The sequence below is a fragment of the Suncus etruscus genome, chromosome 3, assembly GCF_024139225.1.
Source record: "Suncus etruscus isolate mSunEtr1 chromosome 3, mSunEtr1.pri.cur, whole genome shotgun sequence".
NCBI lineage: Eukaryota > Metazoa > Chordata > Mammalia > Eulipotyphla > Soricidae > Suncus > Suncus etruscus.
The window spans coordinates 78,345,616-78,371,751 of NC_064850.1; the positions used below are offsets into that span (position 1 = coordinate 78,345,616).

Below are 26,136 nucleotides of genomic sequence, written 5' to 3' on the forward strand. Positions count from 1 at the left end.
TCGACTCTGAAATTTAAGAATCGACTCTGAAATACTCCCAACATCTTTACCATGCTGACTGACTCACTAACATGATTTTATGTGATCGATCTGATCCTTTTAACTCACACTAGACACGCACAATTTCATTTTTCAAACAGTAGCCACCTTCCAACTACAATGACTTTCTATTGGGTTTTCTCAGTCTTGACTTTTCAGGGTACAAACTGCTACTTTAAATCATAGCTAAAACCAACCTTTTTCAAGAGCTAATTCTTTTGCCACCATGTGCAAAATTGCTCTAGGCATCAAATTACACTCCAATATTCGACTCAGTATGCCTTTCTTAAAATATAGTATTTGCTTTTTCCATAGATTGTCTATGTGTGAAAGCCGCCAGTCTGTGAAAATCCACCATTAAATTCCCCATGCTTAGATTAGAATTAACACATAATTGTAGGCATTAACATATATCTAATCCAATGATGACTACTTTTGTTTAAAGCTTATAGTAGCACACATCTTTCTTTATATACCTTTCAAATATTACAAAAAAGAGAAAAGACTTAAAAATTCCTTTCAAAAATATTTTAACAATCTTTCTCCTTCCCCATAACTTAAACTAGAAAAACTCCTATCTTGTATATCATTAGTGGGCATTACTCTTCCAAATTTTTCAAAAGCTGGAGTTATTTGAAATTAGATTCTCATTAAGGTGTGAAAGAGGATGGGTTATTCTAGATTAATGGTTTTCAACCTTGTCATGCCTGTGGACTAGGCTCATTCCCTAGACAGGCAATGGTAACATTGTCATAGATAATAAAATAATCACTATGAAATTAAAGAGGTAAGCCTGACTATCACAGTAACCAGAGTAAAATATGTCCAGTGAACATATGCCTTTAACAATACAGCAATGAAGCAATGGTACATATACACAACTGGGCTATAAGGAAAGATGAAATCATGTAATTTGCTGATCCATGGAGGGATGTGTGGAGTGTCAGGCTGAGTAAATTGAGTAAGAGGCAGAGAGACCAACATAGGATGATCTCTCTCAGATGCTGGATATAAAGAAGCAAAATGGTAAAAAAAAAAAAAAAAAGAATACCGAAAGACAATAAAAAGAACAAGAGAACTAGTATACAGTAGGAAATAAGCCCCTTGAGTGGACTGGAGAATAGGAGGGTGGGCAAGGAAAAGCCAAGGATGGAGGAGAATGTTCAGCCAGGAAGAGACGGTGCTAAAAGTGGTAAAGTTTATGTATGAAACTTCATCAACAGTACTTTAAACCACGATGCAAAAATTTATATGTATTTATATTTCTATTGATTTATCATTTATATAAATTATATTTTTATTATTATATATAATATTTATTATATATAATTTATATATAATGTACAGTCATACATATATATATTAAGTACCTCTTTAGAAGCAGACTGTTAGGAAAATGGGGGTTGTGGCATTGGTGGAGGAAAGTAGACATCAGTGAAAAGATTAGTCATGAAACATTGCTTGAAATCTGATTATAAGTAACAGTAATTTCAACAGTAATTATATTTTAAAAAAATTAAAAACAAGAACAACAACAACAAACCAAAGAGAGGTAGGTAGAAATCACTGAGAAACTTCTCTGTCTTCAGTCCTGCCTGACTCAACCATACACCCAGTTTTTTAGATTTCTTATCCAAAGGCAATGGAAGGGGATGAACTGATAGTACAGTGGGTAGGGCACTTGCCTGGCGTGTGGTAGACCTAGTTTAGATCCAAGGCACGGCATACACTTCCCGGAGTCTTACCAGGAGTGATCCTTGAATGGAGAGCCAGGAGTTAGCTCTGAGCACTGCTAGGAATGGCCCAAAATTAAAATAAAAAGTAATAGAAAACACTGGCCAAATATTCAAGGTATTAAAAGGTCAATATATTTGCTGAGGAGGGCTTTTACAGAAATGAAAGGACACCTCTGGCAGCCATGCTGCTTTAAACCATTAACCACTAGTCAAGTTGCAAAAATAAGGCCAATAAAAACTGGCTTCTATGAAACTTGAACTAGAAAAGTGCTCGGACACAGTGTATTGTCTGTGAGCATGTAGACATAACAAAGCTATTTTCATGCAGTCTTGGCAGCAGGCTTATTGAGACTGCTCTCTGGGTCTGCTTACAATTATTTTACTATAGGGAATAATCCAGGACTGTTCATCCCTTTTCTGTCCACAAGACTTCACTGGAAATGTGCATAGTTCTTTTGCCTCATAAACCTTTCTAGCTTTCCTTCCCGATTACATTTTCATTCTCTGTACCCTCTTCCTCATATTATGTATCCCAATTACTCATGCCAGAAATCTCAGTTCAATTTGGAGCAAAACTCCAACATAATACATAAACTCTAAGAGGACATTAAACAAAAAAGGCATTTTGTGGTAGTTCTTCCTTTACTATTTAAATCTGGAATATACAAAAGTTTGAATTTTCTTTTTAACAATTATGAAATAAATACTACTCTTAAAACACACGGGGGAAGAGAGACAGTACAGTTGGCAAGGAATTTGCCTTGCATACAGCTGACCTGATTCAATCCCAGCCTTGCTAGGAGTGATCCCTGAGTACCACTGGGTGTGGCCCCAAACCTAAGAAATATATATTAAAATAAAATAAAAAAGAAACAAAGATTCTGTGCATGCTAAAATTTTATCTTAATAACCAAATGTGTTTTAAGCTCAGCACCCATTATAATACTTCATAGCTGAAGGTGATCTTTGACAAGATTTTTAATGAAATATTTTATACTGAAGTGCTTTTTTTTGTTTGTTTTGTGGCAACATCCAGCAATACCCAGGTGTTAATCCCAGGTCTACACTCATAAATAGCTCCTGGCGGGCTCAGGGGACCATATGGGGTGCTGGGTCAGCCATATCCAAGGCGAATGCCCTACCACTGTGCTACTACGCAGGTCCCCTCTTTTTTGCTAACGTTCACTTTTAATTCAAATAAAATGGGTAAGAATAACTCGAGAATTAGTAATTCTCAAAAAATAGTTATTCTCCTCCATCTTGTATTGAATTAGTAATTCTCAAGACTAAAACAAATCTGATGTTTAGAATGGTTCTATTAACTTCTTAAGGAAACCTCACTTCAAGGACTTTGAATTCTCTCAAATGGTAACTTTCCATCTTGTTAAAAATTCTAGTTTCCTGGAGCCTATACAAAATATGAGCTTCTCATAACAATTGTACTTTACATATGTGGGATATATTCTTTTTTTTTTTTTTTTTTGGTTTTTCGGGCCACACCCGTTAGATGCTCAGGGGTTACTCCTGGCTACGCGCTCAGAAATTGCCCCTGGCTTAGGGGGACCATATGGGATGCCGGGGGATCGAACCGTGGTCCTTTCCTTGGCTAGCGCTTGCAAGGCAGACACCTTACCTGTAGCGCCACCTCGCCGGCCCCAATATTCTTATAGTTTTTCTATATTAGGAAAATAAAAAGATAAGAGATTATATAGATGGATTATAGATAGTTTATAAAATTTATAGATGTAAGAACAGCATATTGTATATAGATGTACATTTGTGTATATGTACATATATAACTTTGCTTTTAATCCTTCTACAATAACCTTTCTATAACACTGATTTTCTTTCCACCACCAGGACAAAAGTCGAGCCACTTCTCTTAGAAATCAGAGAAATCTTATCTTTCATGTATCTGATAAACTCCAGTTCTAAGGATTAATAAGACAACTGGTAGAAAAAAAAGTATGTTGAGGTAGCTCAGAGAAATCAACTAAAGGAAATAAAAGGTGAAAATCATACTGGCTGTTGAGAGCTGAGTAACTCAGTTCCTCTGTTCCAAAACTAAGTAGCTTGGACTAGGTGGATTCTTTAATGTTTTTTTATTTGAAATGTAATGTTACTTTTGAATTGACCTTCTTCAAAAAGTGCCATGGCAACAGCATTCTGATTTGGATCATCAAGGTGGGTCTTTTCTATTTTTAATTAAGTTCTTTATAACCTTCTCTGCAAATTACTTTACTGAGGAGCCTTAGTGATAGGTACAGTGGGATAAAGTAGTTTCCTCATATGCAGCCAATCTGAGTCCTGCCAGGGGTAATCCTTGAGCACAGAGTCCTGAGGATAGCTGAGTGTGGCACCAAAATAAATAAGAACAAATAACAAAATTATTGCACTGAGTTTCTTAAATTATATACAGATACATGTGTATATATTCTAGTGTATAATTGCTTCCTTACTGAGATTAAGATCTTTTGAAACACAGGACCTACTTTATAAATATCGAATTAAGTATCTTCACTTAAAATTGAATAAATGTCTAATTTTTAATGTTTAAAAGGCATTTGTTATGTGTGCACAAAGGTAGTAAGAACCTTATTCTCAGAGTTTAAGCCTCATATTGGGAACATACTACAAATGAAACCAAAGTAAGACAAAAATAAAGTAAAATAAAATAAATTATTTAAACCATATAGAAGAATATTCTCTACATATGGTTATATGCTATATCATATAAACAAGTGATAAATTGCAATAGGAAGAGGGGTACTTAGGCGTGCCTGCCTGGAGAGTGCCTCCGTGAGAAGATCAGAGAATGAGGGGTCTTGGACCCCTAGACCAGGGCAAGTGCAGGCCTCCATTGCAGTCACCATTGAGTGGTACCTAAGTGTGCCCTCCTGGAGTGTGCCCACCTGTGGGAATCTTAGAGACTTAAATTTCTTGGACTCGCCTGAACAATGTGGGGCCAGAGGGGAGCAGATGCTCTGCTTCACTTCACTGCTGCATGCTCTTTCTAACTAATGAACTCCACCATAACACATCAAAAATAAATCAAACTACAAGAGTGACAATAGGGAAACATCATAGAGAAACACCATGCACAGAGAAGAAAGATGATAGCTCTGATGACCCCAAAAATACCAACTATCTGATTAATCTCTCAGATATGAACTTTAGAACTGAAATATGGAGGATGCTCATGGAAATAAAAGAAAACATAGCTCTAGCTTAACAGAACACAAAGATAGAAATCAGAAAACTCCAAATTGAAATAACAGATCTAAAAAACACAGTAGCTCAACTGAAAAACTCAATGGAAAGCCTCTCCAACAGGGTAACAGCAGCCAAGGACAGAAGCAGAGAACTGGAAGATGAAATGCAGAAGAACTCCAAACAACAGAAGAGATTGGAAAAGAACCTGAAGGCAAAGGAACAGACAATGGAAAAAGTACTCAAGGAATGTGAACAGATGAAAATAGAAGCCATTGATAAACTCAACAAAAACAACATAAGAATCATGGGAGTCCCAGAGGCCCAGGAAGGAGATCCCAAGAAAGAATCAATAGTCAAAGACATCATCACAGAGAAACTCCCAGAACTGAAGACTGCATGCAATCAAATCCTGCATGCCCGAAGAGCCAAAAGAGAAAAACACCCCAAGACACATCCTAGCCACAATGATGAATCCCACAGATAGAAACAGAATACTGAGAGCAGCAAGATCAAAAAGGGAAATTACATTCAATGGAGCATCTATAAGATTAACAGCAGACATGTCACAAAAACTCTCAAGGCCAGAAGACAATGGTGGGAGATTGCGACAAGACTGAATTAAATAGATGTGTCACATAGAATACTGAACCCAGCCTGACTCGCGTTCAGGTTTGAAGAAAGAATACATAGCTTCACAAATAAGCAAAAGCTCAGAAACTTTACAGATGCAAAAGCATTTTCTTAAAAAAGTTTCTTAAAGGAAAAACTAAAAGGTCTACTTTAAGACAAGACAGAGCAACAGACACACCAAATTTCTACAAAAGAGATGGCATTATATCCCATGACAATCATTCATCTCCCTCAAAGTCAGTAGACTAAATGCACCAATTAAGATAGAGTGTCTAAATGGCTCAAAAAGATGAATCCAACATTCTGCTGCCTACAAAAAACACACCTGAATAGTCAGAACAAACACAGACTTAAAATCAAACTCTGAAGGAAAATATTCAAGCTAAGAACACCCCTGAAAAAGCTGGGTGGCCATTTTAATATCAGACAACACAAACTTTAGACTCAGAAAAGTTGTAAGGGACAAAGATGGACACTTCGTACTAATCAAGAGATATGTACAACAGGAAGAAATCGCATTACTAAACATATATCCACCCAATGAGAGAGCAGCAATTTATCTAATACAATTATTGAAAAATTTGAAAGAGGATATCAAGAATAACACAATAATTGTGGAAGTCTTCAACACAGCCCTGTCAACACTTGATAGGTCAACCAGACTTAAACCCAACAAAAATATACTAGCCCTGAAAAGAGATATAGAAGAAAGAGGCCTAGTAGATATATATAGGACACTCCATCCCCAGAAACCTGGATACACATTCTTCTCCAATGTACATGGGTCATTCTCCAGGATAGACCACATGCTAGCACATAAAATATACCTCTCCCAAAACCAAAAAATACAACCCTCCATAAAATCAAGAGGATAGAAATTTTTCAGGCTATCTTCGCTGACTCTGAAATTAGATGGGAAGTAGAAAAAGGACACAGAAGAAAAACTTTAACAACTGAAAATTAAACAGCCTGCTACTGAACAACCAGTGGGTCAGAGATGAAATCAAAGAGAAAATCAAAACTTTCCTGGAAACAAATGACAATAAAGACACAAACTATCAGAACCTATGGAACATAGCAAAAGCGGTACTGAGAGGAAAATTTATAGCCTTGCAAGCACACATCAGAAAGGAAGAAGGTGCATACCTGAATAGCTTAATGACGCAGCTCATAAAATTAGAAAATGATCAAAAAAAGGAACCAAAAATAGGGAGACAGAAGGAAATAACAAAGCCTACAGAAGAAATTAATAAAGTGAAAAAAAAAACAATTGGAAAGATCAAAGAAAGCAGAACTTGGTTCTTTGAAAAAAAAATATAAAGCAGATTGATAGACCACTGGCAAAAATCACAAAGAGAAAGAGAAAAATTTGATAACCCGTATTAGAAATGAAAGAGGGAGATCACTACAGATATTGCAGAGATTCAAAGGGTAATCAGAGACTACTCTGAGAAACACTATGCCATTAAACATGAGAACCTGGAAGAAATGGATAAATTCTTGATCTCTTATAACTTTTCAAGGTTGAATTAGGAGGATGTAGCATATCTAAACACCCCCATAACTGTTGAGGAAATTAAAACGGTAATCAAATGTCTGCCCAAAAACAAAAGCCTAGGCCCAGACGGATTCACTAATGAATTGTTTCAAACCTTTCAAGAGGAGCTACTACCAATCCTGGCCAGGCTCTTTCATGAAATTGAAAAAACGGGATCACTTCCAAACAGCTTTTATGAAGCCAACATAACCTTTATCCCAAAACCAGAGATGCTACCAAAAAAGAAAATTATAGACCAATATCCCTGATGAATATAGATGCAAAGATCCTCAACAAAATCCTGGCAAATAGGATCCAATGCCTCAACAATAAGATCATTCACTACGACAAATTAAGTTTCATCCCAGAATGCAAGAATGATTTGACATCTGTAAATCTATCAACATAATACACAACATGAACAAAAAGAAAAAGAAAAACCACATGATATATCAATAGACACAGAGAAAGATTTGATAAGGCCCAACACCCATTCTTGATAAAAAACTCTCAGCAAGATGGGAATGAAAGGAACCTTTCTCAATATATTAATATATATTGATTATATATTAATTATATTAATATTATATTATAATATTAATTATGGTTAATTATATGACTATATTACTATTAAGGCCATCTACCACAAGCCATTGGCAAATGTTATCCTCAATGAAGAAAAACTAAAAGCCTTACCTCTAAATTCTTGTACAAGACAAGGCTATCCATTCTCAACAATACTATTCAACATAGTACTAAAAGTACTAGCTATAGCAATTGGAGAATAAAAGATATCATGAGAATCCAGATAGGAAATGGAGAAGTCAAGCTCTCACTGTTTGCAGATGACATGATATTCTACTTAGAAAACCCTAAAGACTCTACCAAATGGTACTAGAAACAATAGATTCGTACAGCAATGTGGCAGGCTACAAAATTAACACACAAAAAAATAAATGGCCTTTTAATACACCAATATTGATAGGCAAGAAATAGACATAAGAAAACAACCCCATTCACATTAGTGTCACACAAACTCAAGTATTTTGGAGTCAACTTGACCAAAGAGAAAGAAAACTATAAAATCTTGCTCCAAGAAATAAGAGAAGTCACGTGAAAATGGAAACTCATAGCCTGCTCATGGATTGGCAGGATTAACATCATTAAAATGGCAATACTCCCCAAAGCATTATACAGATTTAATGTGATCCTGCTAAAGATACCCATGACATTCTTCAAAGAAGTGGATCAAAGAATTTTGAAATTCGTTTGGAACAATAAACACCCTCAAATAGCTAAAACAATCCTTGGGAAAAGAAATATGGAAGGCATAACTTTCCCTAATTTTAAACTGTATTACAAAGCAATAATCAAATCAGCATGGCACTGGAATAAAAAAAGACCCTCAGATCAGTGGAATAGGCTTGAGTACTTAGGGAATGTTCTCTAGAAATAAAGTCACCCAATTTTTGATAAATGAGCAAGAAATTCGAAATGGAGCAAGGAAAGCCTCTTCAATAAGTGGTGTTGGCAAAACTGGTTACTGGTTTTCCAAGTGGCTACTTGGAAAAAAGCTAACTCAGATCCCCAGCTAACATCATGTACCAAGGTAAAATCTAAATAGATTAAAGACCTTGATATCAAACCTGAAACCATGAGGTATATAGAACAACACGTAGGTAAAACACTCCATGACATTGGGACTAAAGGTATCTTTAAGGAGGAAACTGCATTCTCCAAACAAGTGGAAGCAGAGATAAAGAGACGGGAATATATCCAGGGGTCTCAAACTCAATTTACCTGGGGGCCGCAGGAGGCAAAGTTGGGGTGATCCTTGAGTGAAAAGTCAGTAGTAAGCCTTGAGCATTGAGGTGTGTGACACAAACAACTAAAACAAAACAAAACAAAAAAAGATTCCTCTAGGGCAGGGCCACAAAATGTTGTATGGAGGGCCATTTGTGGCCCGCAGGCCGCGAGTTTGAGACCGCTAAGCTGAGAAGCTTCTGCACCTCAAAGGAAATAGGATACAATAGACACCCAATGAGTGGGAGAAATTATTCACCCAATACCCATAATATAAGGGGCTAATGTTCAAAATATACAAAGCAATGACAGAACTTTACAAGAAAAAAACATCTAATCCCATCAAAAATGGGGAGAAGAAATGAATAGATGCTTTGTCAAAGAAGAAATACAAATGGCCAAAGGCACATGAAAAAATGCTCCACATCACTAATCATCAGGAACTGCAAATCAAAACTACTTATGAGGTACCATCTCATGCCACAGAGATTGGCACACATCACAAAGGATGAAAACAAGCAGTGCTGGTGGGAAGTGGAAAGAAAGGAACTCTTTTTCACTGCTGGTGGGAATGCGTCTAGTAGTCCAACCTTTCTGGAAAGCGATATGGAGATTCCTCCAAAAACTGGAAATTGAGCTCCCATCCGATCCAGTTATACCATTCTTAGGAATTTACCCTAGGAACACAAAGATAGAATAATCCCTTCCTCACACCTATATTCATTGCAGCACTATTTCCAATAGCCAGACTCTGCAAACAACCAAGATGCCCTTCAATAGATGAATGGCTAAAGAAACTGTGGTACATATACACAATGGAATATTATGCAGCTGTCAGGAGATATGAAATCATAAAATTCTCCTATACATGGATGTTACATGGAATCTATTATGCTGAGTGAAATAAGTTGAGGGAGAAAGATAGACACAGAATGGTCTCACTCATCCATGGGTTTTAAGAAAAATAAAGTAATTTTTGCAATAATTCTCAGAAACCAAAGAGAGGAGGTCTGGAAGTTCCAGCTCAGGATATGAAGCTCACCACAGAGTGATGAGTGCAGTTAGAGAAATAAGTACCTTGAGAACTCTTATAACAATGTGAATGAATGAAGGAATTAGAAAGCCTGTCTAGAGTACAGACAGAGGGGTGAGGAGGAGGAAGATTTGGGATATTGGTGATGGGAATGTTGCAATGGTGAAGGGTAGTGTTCTTTACATGACTGAAACCCAACTAAAATCATGTTTGTAATCAAGGTGTTTAAATAATGATATTAATAACAAAAATTATAATGTTGGAGAGTGGAGACCAATTAATAAATTGAAATAGGTATAAACAGCTTATAAAAAGAAAGCAAATAAGCTTGTCTATAAATGTGTCTACATTACTGTAAATATACTAAATATAACAGAGGTCACTAGTATTTAATATGTAACAGAATAATAAAGTAACAGAATAATAGCTTCTATCAAAATGCTTTTTCTTCTAAATTTAGGTCTCTATATATCAATTTTCTAAAGGCGAAGTATCTTTGACCCTTAAGATATGGAATATGAGAAAAATGCTCTTGAGTAACCTCAAATGAGGTTTTGTGAAAGGTTCTTTATATCAAGATACTTCTTTGAAGCTTCAAATAATTTCAGAAGTTTCTATTTTCTAGTAACTGTACAGAAAAACATTTTTTTTTCTCAGGGATTACTCAGAACTCAGAGGTTACTCCTGGCTCTGCACTCAGGATTCACTCCTGGTGGGATCACGAGACCTTTGGTATGCCAGGGATTTAATGCAGGTCAGCTGCAAAAAAGGCAAGTGCATTACCTACTGTATTATCACTTGGGCCTGAGAAAAACATTTTTTGATTACTACCTTATATGGTTCAATTTTCCATGAGAAGCTATTTGTAATAGAAGGCAAACAAGGTTTATATGGAGAACTTTAGATTTTATTTCCCGAGCTAAGCCTGGTAACTGAACACATGAAACACTACTCTAAAATTGCAATTTTCCTTACTACTACTACTACTACTACTACTACTACTACTACTACTACTACTAATAATAATAATAATAATAATAATAATAATTGCAGATTCATGTAGGAAGAATTTTTTAAAAGCTCAAATCTTATAAACCATTTTATAGAAAGCATCATTTGTTGGAAAGAGTTTTCCTCTCGTACACCAAGAGCAGTGATTTAAACTGTTGGTCTAGAAGGGTCAAAAAGTTTGATGAGGTGCCAGGGCAGTGGTGCAAGCGGTAGTGCATCTGCCTTGCTTGTGCTAGCCTAGAATGGACAGAGGTTTGATCCCCTGGCATCCCATATAGTTCCCCAAGCCAGGAGCAATTTCTGAGTGCGTAGTCAGGAGTAACCCCTAAGTGTCACCGAGTGTGTCCAGAAAACAAAATAATAAGTCAATAAAACCAAAACAAACAAAAAAACAAACAAAAAAAACTCCAAAAGTTTGATGACCACAGATTCAGAGACCTGGTTATATTCACCAGCATCTAAACATAAGTAGCTTACTAATATGACCTGGCACACAAAACCATTAAGGTTGCTCACTTAAAAGATGTTTCACTATTCTATTTTATTTAATAAAAATGATTTCTCGCAGCCAGAGAGATAGCATGGAGGTAAGGTGTTTGCCTTGCATGCAGAAGGTCGATAGTTCGAATCCTGGTATCCCATATGGTCTCCCGAGCCTGCCAGGAGCTATTTCTGAGCATAAAGCCAGGAGTAACCCCGGAGTGCTGCAGGGTATGACCGAAAAACAAACAAAAGAAAAAAAAAACAACGAAAAAATGACTTCTAAGCCAGAAACACTTTGGACATTATGAGTTATGCTATATATTCCTTAGCAAGGAAAAGTGAAAATCAAAATATCACTCTCAGAGTGACAAAATCCATGTTAGTAAAAATATTATAAACTTCTGAACTAATGCATTGGTCAGGAGTAACCAATAAATAATGAGAATACAAAAATTATTTTCTCCCATTTTAAGATGAAAGTATTTTTCTTATTTGTCAGTTGCTTCTAATTTTTCTTTATTTTTTCATGTTTTTGCATTTTCCAGGCATATTCAGCAGTTTTCAAGGGCTGTGCACAGGGGACCAGGCAGTGTTATAGAGAAAACCAGGATCAGCTGAATATAAGGAAAATGCCTCCCCCATCCCATTACTTTCTCCCATGCCCTAGTACTTTTTAAGAAGGATACAAAGCTAAGAGCTTTCTTTAACCATGAAGCATCTATGGGAACAGAAAAAAATCATCAATTTATTAAGAATCAAAGTTTATGATTAGATTATTAGAGGTGGTTGTAGCACTCAGTACAACCCTAAATCAAAAGGCTCAAATACAGGAAACAATGGCAAGGGGCTGAACTTTAGAGGAACCAAGAGTGCTTACAATCTTAGAAGTAGTACACTTTACCTAAATAAGTATCCGAGGTATGTTACAGTGGAATTTCCTGCAGCACATGTTCATAAACTAGAAGGGCCCAGGGGACTGGGAAGGGAGGAGACTGGCTCAAGAGTTCTTTTAGCTTGTCATTGCAATGTTAATTCATGGCCAAACAATTGCTAAGTTCATGTAAAATAACTTTCTATGCTTTTGTATTTCATTTACATTTTCTTAGTTTCCCTATTTCCCTCAAAGTCTCTCTCTCTCTCTCTCTCTCTCTCTCTCTCTCTCTCTCTCTCTCTCTCTCTCTCTCTCTCTCCCTCTCTCTCTCTCTCTCTTAAATGAAATAGTTCTAGCTTTAGGGGAAAAGAAAAAGCAGAATGGGTCATTGGTTGAAATAGATTCAGAGCAAAATACTATTGGCTCTCAACCCTCACCCACACCCCCTTGCTGTCCTACTGTGGCAGAAAAGCACTTGAGGAAGAAAAGCAGGTTGAGGGAATCTGAGAGTATGAGAGCTTTCCCCAGAGAAATATTGCAATCACTAGTCACTTGGGGGAAAAAAGCATGCACTTTCTTTGTACAGAAAGAACTAAGATATGCGGTTCACATACTTGGCTACTTCTGCTTGAAGTTCTTTCCCTGTCTCTAATCCCTCTTCCGGTTACCCACTCATCTGTCCTGATTAAAGGCGTGCATTTCTATAGTGTTGGACTATAATTATTTTTATTTTTTATAATATTTTTTATTTAAACACCTTGGTTACAAACATGATTGTGGTTGGGTTTCAGTCATATCAGATGACACCCCACCATCACTAGTGTAACATTCCCATCAATGACCCAAATATCCCTCTTCCCCTCCCCGCCCCTACCTGTACAGACAGGCTTTCCACTTCCCTCATTATATTCTCACTGTTAGAATAGTTCGCACTGTGGTTATTTCTCTAACTCATCACTCTTTGTGATGAGATTCATGAGGTCGGCTGTAACGTCCAGCCCTCCTCTCTTTTCTCTGAAAATTGTTGAGAAATGTCTTTTATATTTAAATCATAATGCAGCCTAATTCTGATTCCTTTCTTCTCTACACACAAGAGGTTTTCTTTTTAGATGGCTCTCCATCTGGTAAAGATTGAGTCCCCAGATATCAAGGTTGAAGAGTTGTTGAAAAGTACTAGTTTAAGTTTGCAAAGATGGGAGCTGAGAGAATGTGAGAGTTCCTATGGTGGAGTTTTAACTTTGGAACTCCTGCAGTATGAGTGCACTGTTACTGGAGCTGCTCATTACAACCTCTCATTATCAGCCTTTACTGCGGATACCTTTTACTCAATACAGCTAATCAACGCCTGACTCACTCACTTTGTTAGTACTCAGTCCTCTTGCTCTCAACTTTCAACTTCACTCACAGGCGGAGAGAGACCTCTCGAACTATGTACCAATGGAGTTACAGGCAGCAGTTAGTCTTCAAGTTTGTCAGATTATTTATCATCTATTGATAGTTCATCTAAATGAACTGCTTCAAAATCTTAAAACACAGTGCATACCCAGAAGACTCCACATGCCAGTTTTTGTTTCTCTTCAGCTGGTATGTGGGGGCTCTGGGCAGGACAGTTAGCCATAGACCCCCTGGGTTGACCACTTAGTCCAGGGGACTGAGATCCCCCAAACCAGACAGGTCTTCAGGGTCATGCCTGGTAAATCGGGCCCTGAGGGAGGGTGGGGAGAGAAATTCCTCCCCTATGCCTACACAAACTACAGAGGCAGGGGCTGCACCCAGAAGATTCCACATGCCAGGACCTCTGTGTCTCTTCAGCTGGTATGTTGGGGGCTCTGGGCAGGTCAGCTAGCCATAGGCCTCCTGGGCTGACCACTTAGTCCAGGGGACTGAGATTCCCCCCACGCCAGACTGGTCTTCAGGGCACGCCTGGTAAATCAGGCCTTGGGGGGAGAGTGGGGGAGAGAAATTCCTCCCCTGTGCATACTGGACCCCATTCAGGAGTTCTTTTCTTACTAGTATTCATTTTCAAAAGCGAAATATATACTTTTTAACAACACTCAAACATGTTCTTAATTCTCTACTGCTTCTAGGAAAAAATGGAATTCCTTAGATTTGGAGGATAATATTCAAATAGGTCTCTAAAATCAGTGTATATGTAGATGTGACTTCCTATACAATGGTCCTCTCTGACTGCCAAGCCTAATCCAAACAATTAATCTATACAATGTATATAGCCCCTCTGATATGTTTCACCTCCCCCACACCAGAGCCCCTTCTACTCCCTCATCTCCCAATCCGGATTCCTTATCTTCCCCTTAATTAGCCTTCTTTACCCTCAGTTCTTTAACTTGTTAGGCACCAAGACTGACCTCCTGCCCCAACAGATTCTGCCCTTTCGCACACAAAGCTCATTATCACTCCTTAACTCTCTCACCCCCAACTATCAGTACCCCATATTTACCCTTTTTAACTTCAGTACTACATAGTCCTAATCACAGACCAAAGTTGTGCATTGGATTTAACAACCCCCAACTATTTCAAAAGACATAAAATGGACACATATGTCTTTTGAATATTTTATGTGTATTTTCTTTAACAGCTATAATTCTCTCTAAATATTCTTTTACTGTGACGATTCTACCCACTTTTTGTCTTGTCTTCTCTTTGTGAGCTGTTCAATAAGGAATTTTGGTGGAAGAGTCCCTCAGTTTAATGCTTATGATTGAACCATGTCATGGGCATTGCTGGACTTGTTCTTATGGCCCCCATATGCACCAATAACACCACGTGGCATTGTTCCTTGTTTGCATAGGCACATTAAAATGGGAAAATACTATACATATAAATAAGTTCTTATCTAATAGAGATTAGAACCACAAATCTTGTAGTGCAATGGGACCTCACACCCTGAACATTGATATAATGACCTGGCACAGGCCTCAGAAGAATGGGCATCCTCCATTCACCCCTGAACCAGGGAAGCTATCTACGAAACATCCAAGATTTTTTATAACAACACCTGGAAGTAATCCTCTACTAGGGAAGACCCTACTAGTGCTCTGACATCGACCTTCTCAAAAGAGACTTCCCTTAACACTAAGAAGACTTGACAACAACAACAACCTGCTTACAGGACAGGGTTCTCTGCATTGCCCTTTAATTGTTAGGTGAAATGAGAAGACACTCTGCACCATCCTGACTACAATGTAGGATATGCAGATTCCAGGATCTTTAATACAGAAAAATGATACCAACAACAGAGACTGTGTGAAAAATAAAAGTGTATTGGCACTACAGACAATGACCTGGATTGGACAAACTAGTTTTCCTAGAGCGTAGAATTGGTCTTATGCCAGGAAACTTCAGGAGTAGGGTCTACTTGTATTTAGGCAAGGCTTTTCCTTTCCATGTCCCTCACATTTTGGTGGGCCTATGCAAACAATAATTGCCACTCTAACACCATTTTTACTGTGCCCCTTTGACTCTAATCCTTTAGAAAAACAACCCACTTAAATTTTTGAGGTTAACTTAAACTAATATGCATGTGCATGGAAATGGAAAAAAGTACTTTGCCTTCAATGTATAAGGAGTTACATAAGTTTTAGATTGCTTTGTGTGCTGCTAAGAAATATTATGTATTACAATCTGGGGACTTGAGGGACAAAGTAATTGTACATGGGTTCTGTTTTATTTTTCTTAATATTCTTTGGCTGAAAGTTCAAAGTTAAAATATCAGCAATGGGACTACTGAGCAGTCTGTTTATGGGTGATTGTCCTTCTACTGTAACTTTACCTTGTTCTCTTTAATTGCATCTTTGTTCTCATAATTAAAAATAAAAATTAAAAAAAAAAACACACAGTGCATAGATTTTCCCGGTAGCTTGGGATCTTTCTCCCCAAACTAATTGTTAAGCTTAAAGAAGAAGAAAACAAAAGTTCTGGCTGATGTGTTCTTTATTGTAGGCAAAAAAAAAAAAAACAAAAAAAAAACAAACTTCTCATTAAAGCTAAAATAATAAGCAAAGGAATTATTGTTGAAATTATTAGCATATAGTAATATTTCTATTATTATCTCAATATACATATCATGAGGCTTTCTTGCCAGTTATAGGATTTGGTTGCTAAATCTAAGATTCTATCTTTTTGAGGAAAAATGAAGAGATAGAGCAAGTTTTTTCAATATTTTGTGTATAAGAAAAAAAACTTCAAAAAACATAGAATTGTAGAAGACAATATGTTTTTCAGAAGTTCAATTTATTGTCACCAAATTAAAAATGCAGTTAATTAACTGCTAAATTCAATGTCTTAACACTTTTTTTTTTTTTTTTTTGCTTTTTGGGTCACACTGGCAGCGCTCAGGCTCTATGCTCAGAAATCGCTCCTAGCAGGCTCAATGGACCATATGAGATGCTGGGATTTGAACCACTGTCCTTCTGCATGCAAAGCAAATGCCCTACCTCCAAGCTATCTCTCAGGTCCCAATGTCTTAAAACTTTAAGAGAAAATATGATTGAAATGGTCTCATATTTAACCTTATCAAAAAGGAACTCAAACACTCCTGAGAGCTTATTATCTCTCAATGTCAAAACTTGGGTGGAAGTCATTGCTATATTCTGAATGTCTAAGTATCCCAAATCCATAAACTAAAAATGGACAGTGTGAAAACTGAAATGGGGCCTTTGGTGGTGGTTAAGTTTTGAAGGTGGAGGTCTCGGAAATTGGTATAACAGCTTCTAAGACATCGTAGAAAGCTCCCTTCTCTTTTGATCACTTGATGCTCTTCATGAAGTGGGTCTTCACCAGACCCCAAATATTTTCACCTTTTGATTTTGTACTATATACCTTCTGGTGGTATAGAACAGTGTTTGTTGCTGATAAGTGACTCCATTTATTGAGTAGGTTTTCTTTTAACAGCATTCCAAATGAGCACCATATTCAGAGCCTGTGTTCTCTTGGTTGTCTAGTCTAAATGAAATTGCTTAACAATGTAATATGTCCCTAATACACTTGAGACTTCTGTTAATACAGGTTCTATGTGAAAGGGCCTCTGCATGTGGCAAACCAGCTAGGTGTAAGAATAACACAGCATACTTCTTTCTTAAATAATACAGGCTTTTAATTCATATATTACTTTCCTACAATCTACTACTGTTGTATGTCAGCTATAACTTGTGAAAGGCTCTTTCCAACATCCTCAATGTAGGGGGGTACAAAGAGAATTCTAATAAAACACATCATCACTTCAGTTCCCCTGTGTGGAGCCATAAGACAAAGGCCTATAAACCCTTTCCCGAAGTCCTTGGAGCAGATCAGATGTGCTCCGAAATATAAAACATCCTTCAGCTATGGTAGCTATAACATACATAATTCAAAACTGCATGCATCTCATAATAAAATCTATTAATATTTCTGCAGTAAGATGTATGGATTTTCCCAACAAAGAGCCTCGTCTAAGTTCAGGGCAAACTTGACTATCAACTAAGTTAAGAGTATTATTTTGCAAAAAAAAAATTCAGATTATATGGGAAGTTTATATTTTAAAATTGAGAGAAAGAAAGGTTTTCTATTAGGTTTATCTTAGGCATTTTAGGAGTCAGGGCAAATCAATCTGTTACTCTATAGTGAAAGAGGCAATGGTATGACATATGGCATCATTCATTAGCTAGTTAAGAGGGGGTCAACTCTGCCAGGGGTCTTTCAGACAAAGAATTGGATTCCACTGAGGGGGTATGATGAGTGGATTGTTCTTGTTTCTGAGCTTCTGTCTTATGAGCTCAACATAGTCTGGCCACTAAAGCGAGTCTGTGATGGTGTCGTTGTCATGGGAGCTGAACTGCCTCACTGCTCTGCAGGGAAAGAGCTCAGAAGTGGGCAGACATCACTGCTCTGAGACTTGAAGAAACATTCCCAGACTAGAATAAAACCTCAGCAAGGCAGGCATTTTGGAGCCAACTGGCAGGCTTGTACTGTGACTCTATAATAAAGTAATCATATACTTCGATATATTTTTTACAGGATATAGAAAATCCCTCAATTTTTTTTTTAAGTTGTCACTTCCCTTAACAGAGTGGAAAAATGCTAAATCCTAATACTACTAACATGCTAGAGGTAAGACTGGGAGATCACATTCTAGGCTGCAGTACTAGGGACTAACTAGATTATCAGAAAGGGACAGAAGGCTTGAGATAAAGGGTTGGCCCAGTGGAGGGAGAAAGAAAAAAAGAAAGCATGAAAGGCTTACTTGGCTTCTAAGGCCAGGGCGATAATCCCAGCAGCCATAGGTGCTGAGGCTGATGTGCCTGTGTGATTGTCCGTGCAGCGCTGTCGCAGGTCTGTGGTGATCTAGAAGACAGAAATTTAGAAGGTAGGTTTTTGTTGTAAACAGGCATTCTATACATACTGAAAAAAAAATCCAGTACTTGAAGGGGAAAGGAGTGGTGATGAAATCATTGAAAATTCTACCATCTGTGTGACAGTAATGCTGTTACTTGCAAAGGCTGGCTTGTGTAAATCAACGTGGAAAGAGAAAGGCTAGAAAGACTGCTTGCCACCTCTGCCAAAAGAAGAGGGACCTTTAGCCCAAAGCATGAGGATATGTCAGTTTACTGTTTTACCTGTAACCTCCTACATGTCCTAAATCCAAGCTCAAATCAAAGAAAAGTTCTTTTGTGATCTTGACATTTTTCAATAATCAAATATATTGAATTGTAAAAAAAAAGGAGACATTTCTAAAATGGGCACTCCTTGCTTTGCATCTGCCTGATTTCCAGGTTTCCAGTTCCTGTCTGCCTCCTCCACCATGCATCCATGAAAGCCCAGAGCAGAAAAAAGTCTCTATCCACGTTATCAAGGTAGACGGCCTCTGTCCATGAAGGGGGAAACATGATTCTTGCCCTGTACCTTGGCAAAAAGAAGAAATTTCTAAAATGGACACTGCTTGCTTTGCATCTGCCTGGTTTCCTGTTCCTGCCTGCTTCTGCCATGCAGCCGTGAAAGCCTCGAGCAAAAAAAGTTTGTGCCCATGTCAAGGTAGGTGGTCTTCACCCACGAAGGGGAGAACCAGAGGAGCATGGCTGCTCTGCTTTGCTTCCTGGCCGCACACATCTAGTCAATGAGCCCAAAAAGTAACACGTAGAAAAAAAATTACACTACAAATGTTATAATGTGGAAACAATGCAAGGCCAACACCATGAATAGAGAAGGAAGATGGCAGTTCTGATGACCTGAAAAGTGCCAACCCATAGTTAGCCTCTCAGATAAGGAGTTTAGTGAATAGGGTGAATGTTCATAGAACTCAAAGAAAGCATAGATCGAACTAAACAGACCAAATGATTGAAATCAGAAAACTTCAAACTGAAATAACAGGTCTGAAAAACTCAGTAGATGAAATGAAAACCTCAATAAAAAGCCTCTTCAACAGAATAACAATAACAGCAGCTGAGGACAGATTCAGTGAGCTAGAAGATGAGATGCATAACAACTCCAATACAACAGAAGAGATTGGAAAAGAACTTTTAAGCAAATGAACAGACATTGGAAAAAGTACTCAAATAATGTGAACAGATGAAAATAGAAGTCTTTGATAAACTCAACAGAAACAAGATAAATCATTGGAGTCCCAGAGACTCAGGAAGAAAATACACAGGAAGAATCAACAGTCAAGGAGATCATTGCAGAGAAAATCCCAGAGCTAAAAAATGCAGGCAACCAAATCCTGCACGCCTGGAAAGTACCAGTTAAAAGACACCCAAAGAAAAGCATCCCAAGACACATCCTAGTCCCACAGTCCTAGTCCCACATGATGAGTCCCACAGGTAGCGATAGAATACTGAAAGCAGCAAGATCAAAAAGGAATATCCTTAAGATTTTCAGCAGACCTGTAACAAGAAGCCCTCAAGGTCAGAAGGCAGTGGTGGGATTTAATGACAAAACTCAATGATATAAATGCTTCACACAGAATACTGTACCCAGCCAGACTCACATTCAGGTCTAAAGGAAAGATACATAGCTTCATAGATAAACAACTGCTCAGAAACTTTACAGACACAAAACCAGCCTTAAAAGGAAAACTGAAAGGTCTACTTTAAGACAACACCGACCAACAGACACACCAAACTTCTACACAAAGATGACATTAAATTCCATGACAATTATCAATTATCTCTGTCAACATCAATGGACGAATGCACCAGTGAAGAGACATAGAGTGGCAAAATAAATCAAAAAGCTGAATTAAAAAAAAAAAGCTAGATCCAGGTAGCACAAGCAATAGGTCATTTCTTGGACGTGCTAACCTAGTAGAACTGACCATAGTTCTACTAGGTCCCATATAGTCCCATATGGTCCCCCAAGTCAGGAGCAATTGATTTCTGAGTGCATAGCCAGGAGTAACCCCTGAGTGTCACTGGGTGTGACCCAAAACAAAACAAAACAAAACAAACAACAACAACAAAAAAAACCGCTCCTGGCTTGGAGGATCGAACTGTGGTCCATCCTATGTCCGCCATGTGCAAGGCAAACCCCCTATGGCTGCACCACTGCTCCAGCCCCTATATTTTTTTTCAATTTTTAAGTGCATGGTATTACAACCATATGACCATCTTTGATCAACAGGTCTCTAGAACTCTGTCAATTTGGGTGTCTATAACTCTATCCATTAAAAAATTTCCCCAGGATCAGAGTGATTAAACAGTGGGTATAGGGTATTGCCTTATACCCCACTGACCCATTTGATTCTTGACATTCATTTGGTCTCTGAGCCTGCCAAGAGTAATTTCTGGGTGCAGAGCCAGAAGTAACTCTTGATCGCTGCTAGGTGTGGCTCAACATTGTCCACTTCCACCCCCAATTTTCCCCCAGGACCCTGGGAAAATGTTTATACAGTGGATATTGCTTAGATTTTTATCTCCAGTTCATCCACATTATAGTCTTAAATCAGATTTTATTCCTTTTTCAGACTGCATAATACCCTAAAATATCCCATAGATACATGTATCGATCACATGTCCTTGATTCATTCAGCTGCCAAGAGACATCGCTGTGAATAATACTGCAATAAACACAGATGCAAGTAACTTGGAATTCTCCTAGATACCCAAAAGTGAGTTGCTGAAACAGTAAGACATCTCTGTTTCTTCTCAAACTAGAGCTAAATTTGCAGTCTCATCTGCTGATGGTCTTGTCCCCCAGATTCAATGCAGGTACTCCCAGGATCTGTCTGGTTTCAGGTCTCCAGATAGGCTGTTGAGAGATGGCCTTGCCTACATTCTTCCTGTTTTACCTCACCATCATGGCAACTTCCCTTTGCCAAGTTTTATGTTTTTTTTTTTCAATGACTTGTGCTGGCTTTACAATTTTTCATCATGTTTTCCCACTTGGCTCACTTTAATGATTCTTCAGCTGCACCAGACACATTCAATGCACAGAAACAAATCCAGGATAAACACTTCAAGTGTCTGCAGCATTTTGTAGCCTAATAAATAACTATCACCAGCCAAGCACAAATGTGAACAATAAAAAATTTATAATGTCACATTTTCAATAGGAATGCTAGGAATCTGCCCCATCCATATATAGTTACCAGGTATATACAATATAATAGCTTCAATAAACAATTGCTAAGTGGTTTTCCATATAAATATCAATAAAGTATTAAATTCTATTAATGTAGGCAAGCCCATGAATTTCCAAACAGGCACTGTGCTTTTATTGTTTTTTTTAACCCCTTTCACTAAACTAAACTTGAGTAATAAATAGGGGTAGAGAGGCAGCGCAGCTGGAAGGTGACAGAGTGAAGGAAGGTGAAAAGAAACAGAGAAAAGTAACAAAGACAGCTTCTTTCCCTTCTCATCCTGCCATAAGTAGAAACTTCCAGCTGGGTTACTTCAAAAAGTTACTGTCAGTGGTGGAGATATTTAGGTGTAAATTACCAGAAAGATCTAAGGCAGAATTTTCATCATTAGGAGAAGCCTGGGTATTAGAAATTTTATGGCTGTCTTTAGGGAAACTAAGGGCCAAGACCACCAAGGAGCTTGCGATTTTGATGAAAAATGATGTTTCCCAAACTAGAGCCACATGGGGGTAGCACCATTAATCACAATGCATGCAAACAAGATCTGACAGTGTAATTTTAAGGAAAAGAGGCAGTTAATAGTACTTCCACATCATGGGATAGGGAGGCCAAAAACTAAATGCGAAAAATGAAAACAGTGAAGAACTTTAATGTTAGTATCTATTTGAAAGAATGAATGTCTCAGAATTTAGTTTCAATCCTGGTGGTGCATCTTACATGCTCCAAATTCCTCACTTCACCATCCAAATCAGAAACAGAATTTGTGTTTTGGTTTGTTTTGGGTTTGGTTTTTAGGTCACACCCCCAGCACTCAGGAGTTACTCCTGGCTCTATGCTCAGAAATCACTTCTGGCAGGCTCGGGGGATGATATAGGATGCCGGGATTCAAACCACTGTCCTCCTGCATGCAAGGCAAATGCCATACCTCCATGCTATCTCTCTGGCACTCAGAAACAGAATTTTTCTCCATGGAACCTTTGCAGAGCAATCAAGAAAATATTGTTTTTTTCCTATCAGAGTGAGAAAAAAAGAAGGCGACACCAGGCTCTAAGCCAGATCAAAGTTGTCCTGATCAGCAAATTAGATTTTTAGCCTGTCTTAGGATGAGGAGCAGATGGCTGCTCTTCTTGCACAAACATAGGGAAAACCATCATTATGTGCAAAAGGGTAGCTATCTTTTGGGTGCAGCCAGGTTGGACCTCTGGGCAAAACCATTACTTTTTCTCATCCTCTACTTAAAAAAATATTTTTAATTAAATCATTGTGAGATTATAAATTAAAAAGTTGTTAATAGTTAGTGGTCATACTGATAACACAGCAGTAGGGCATTTTCCTTGCACAAAGTCAACCCAGGATGGACCTGGATTCTATTCCCAGCATCCCATTTTGTCCTCCGAGCATGGCAAGAGCAATTTCTGAGCACAAGGCCAGGAGTAACCTCTGAGCATCACTGGGTGTAGCCCAAAAACCAACCAAACAAACAAGCATAAAAACATTGATAGTTGAGTTTCAGACAGACATTGTTCCAACATCCATCTCCTTTACCGGTGTTCATTCTTGCCACCGATTTCCCCACTTTCCTTCTTGTTTCTCACCCTCACCCTCAGCTTGCCTTTATGGCAGGCACTTTTCTTTTCTTTCTTGGCCCTCCTTTCTCCTTTTTCCTTTTAGCACCGTGGCTTGCAATACTGTTATTGAAGGTGTATCATGCATATGACTACTTCTTTCAACTCCAGTTCTTGTCCAGAGTGATCATTTCCAAATATCATTGTCATAATGGTCCCCTCTTAGTCCCAAGTGCACTCCCCCAATCATCATTTCTATTGTCTTTGGGTATTTTCATACTGTGAGTTTGTTTTTTTCTATTCCACATTTGAGTATGTTCATTTTATGTCTTTTCTTCTGACTCATTTCATTCAGCATGATACTCTCCATGTCTATCCATGTATATAAGTAAATTTCATGACTTCATTTTTTTCTAACAGCTGCATTGCATTCCTTTGTATAGATGTACCACAGTTTATTCACTCACTTGTTCTCAGGCACATGGGTTGTTTTCAGAATCTGATTATTGTGAAGAATGCTGCAATGAACATAGGAGTGTAGAAACCTTATCTGCATTATGTCTTTGGGCCACTAAGGTATATTCCCAGTACTAGTATTGGCAAGTTGAATGGAAGTTCAATTTCTAGTTTTTTGACATCTTCAACTTTCATTATCCAACATTTCTCATTGCGTTTATTAAGGGAACTGAATCTTTTCCTTAGCTTATTGCTTTTATTTTTCCTAAGGAAGCTCAGCTCAGGCTGATTTTGGCTATCAGTGATGAACCTTTAGAGCAACCACCCAGTTCCGACGTTCTGTTATTCCTAAATCAGGTTTATTTTAAAGGAGTCTCATGTCAGTCTTCTTTTTTTAGGGGGTAGAATGGGGGCTACACCCGTTTGACACTCAGTGTTTATTCCTGGCTATGTGCTCAGAAATCACTCCTGGGTTAGGGGACCATATGGGACACCAGGGGATCAAACTGCAGTTTGTCCTAGGCTAGCGTTTGCAAGGCAGACAGACACCTTACCTCTAGCGCCACCACTCTGGCCCCTGTTCTCATGTCTGTCAACAAAACAGCCAAAAAGTGATTTCTGAAACATGAACTGATTTTGCTGTCTGCTAGGCTGAATTTGTTTCTGGTGTAGATTTGAATTTGGATTAGAAATGTGCCAAGAAATATGCTTTAGACACAGCAATGGTGGTTACGGGCAGAAACAAAATTCTTCAATGTGTCATTGAAGATGATAGATGAAAACTAATTTATAAGGCACCACAAAATAAAAAGAAAGCAAGGGTCAATGAAGACAGTCTTCACCAAAGTCACAAAGATTGGAGTGAAATTGTCATGGCTGACAAACCAAGACATAATCCCATTCCTATGTTGCCAGTGGTTGTATTCCTATGAACTATATATGTTAGTACATAGGTGAAGCCTCTATCACTAAAAAGGTCTTCCTTCCATCCTGATGCCCTCCTTCCCTCATCAGCTCAGTGTCAGGTTAAAAGAAGAGGTAGCCTGTTTATTTGGTAAAATGAATTACTAAGCTGATGTTCCTTTATTATACTATGTTCAATATTTTATAAATTCTCTCACTTCCTAGGAAGCACTTAATTATACTTTTCTCAAACCAACCATACCTATATTTAAAAGAAATCTGCAAAAATGAAGTGTGTCTATGCCTACATTTAACCCAGGAGAAGCAACATAGCTATTTATACTCTCACCATTTACTGACACTAGCTACATAGCTCCCAAATCATCATTGCCCAAAACTTCCAGGTTAAGGTAAAGGAGCTGGTCTATGTGACAACCTTACCTTACTTAACAATCAATTTTCCTTTCTCATAAATATTATTAAGGGTGGCTGGAGAGATAGCACGGAGGTAAAGCGTTTGCCTTGCATGGAGAAGGACAGAGGTTCAACTCCCAGCATCCCATATGGTCTCCCAAGTCTGCCAGGAGCGATTTCTGAGCATAGAGTCAGAAGTAACCCCAAAACCTATATATATATAAATATATATATAAATAAATATATATATATTTATATATATATAAATAAATATATATATAAATAAAATCAAGGAATTAAATATCAGACATCCCAATGAGTCAAACACATTTGGATTTGCTTCCATCTTATTGGTGAAAAACAAGGAGAAAGTGAGCTGAGGGAGGACAATTTCATTTCATTAGATGTGAATAAAGATGTGAAATGTGCAGAATGATGAAAAAGTGAATAGAAAGTTCCTGTAAAAAAGCCTTGGAGCTGCTCAGGCATATTAGAGGAATAAGAGCCATGGAATTGCTAGTTTGGGTGAGTCGTGAGATAGGTCAAGCTGTGAGCTTGTTTTGAACATAAATGAATAAAATTACATTAGGAGAAATCTGAGCAGACCAGAGATTCTCCAAATGTTGGTCCAAAACATCCATCCCAGGAAGACTATGATAGGCCCTATATCCCTATCACTGAGAAAACTTACTAGAGGAGAAATAAAGGCTGAAATTGTCCCAAAAGAGAAAGATAATTTTATGATGGGAGTAGGAGGGAAGAGAGAGAGAGAACTTTAGTTCTAAAATAGAACAGGGGAGACCATTTTGGAGGTAATGAAATATTATCGTTGAAATCTTTAACACTATGAATGGTTATATATACAGCTTAATCT

General features: G+C 37.9%; 1 protein-coding gene across 1 annotated transcript in view; it reads right to left on the minus strand.

Annotated features, from left to right (window-relative positions):
- Positions 1-26,136, minus strand: part of PCSK5 (proprotein convertase subtilisin/kexin type 5) — a 321,133-nt gene that overhangs the window by 95,639 nt on the left and 199,358 nt on the right. The window contains exon 9 of the mRNA XM_049769756.1: positions 18,595-18,695. Coding sequence (XP_049625713.1) covers positions 18,595-18,695 — 101 coding nt within the window. The remainder of the gene's footprint in view (positions 1-18,594; positions 18,696-26,136) is intronic.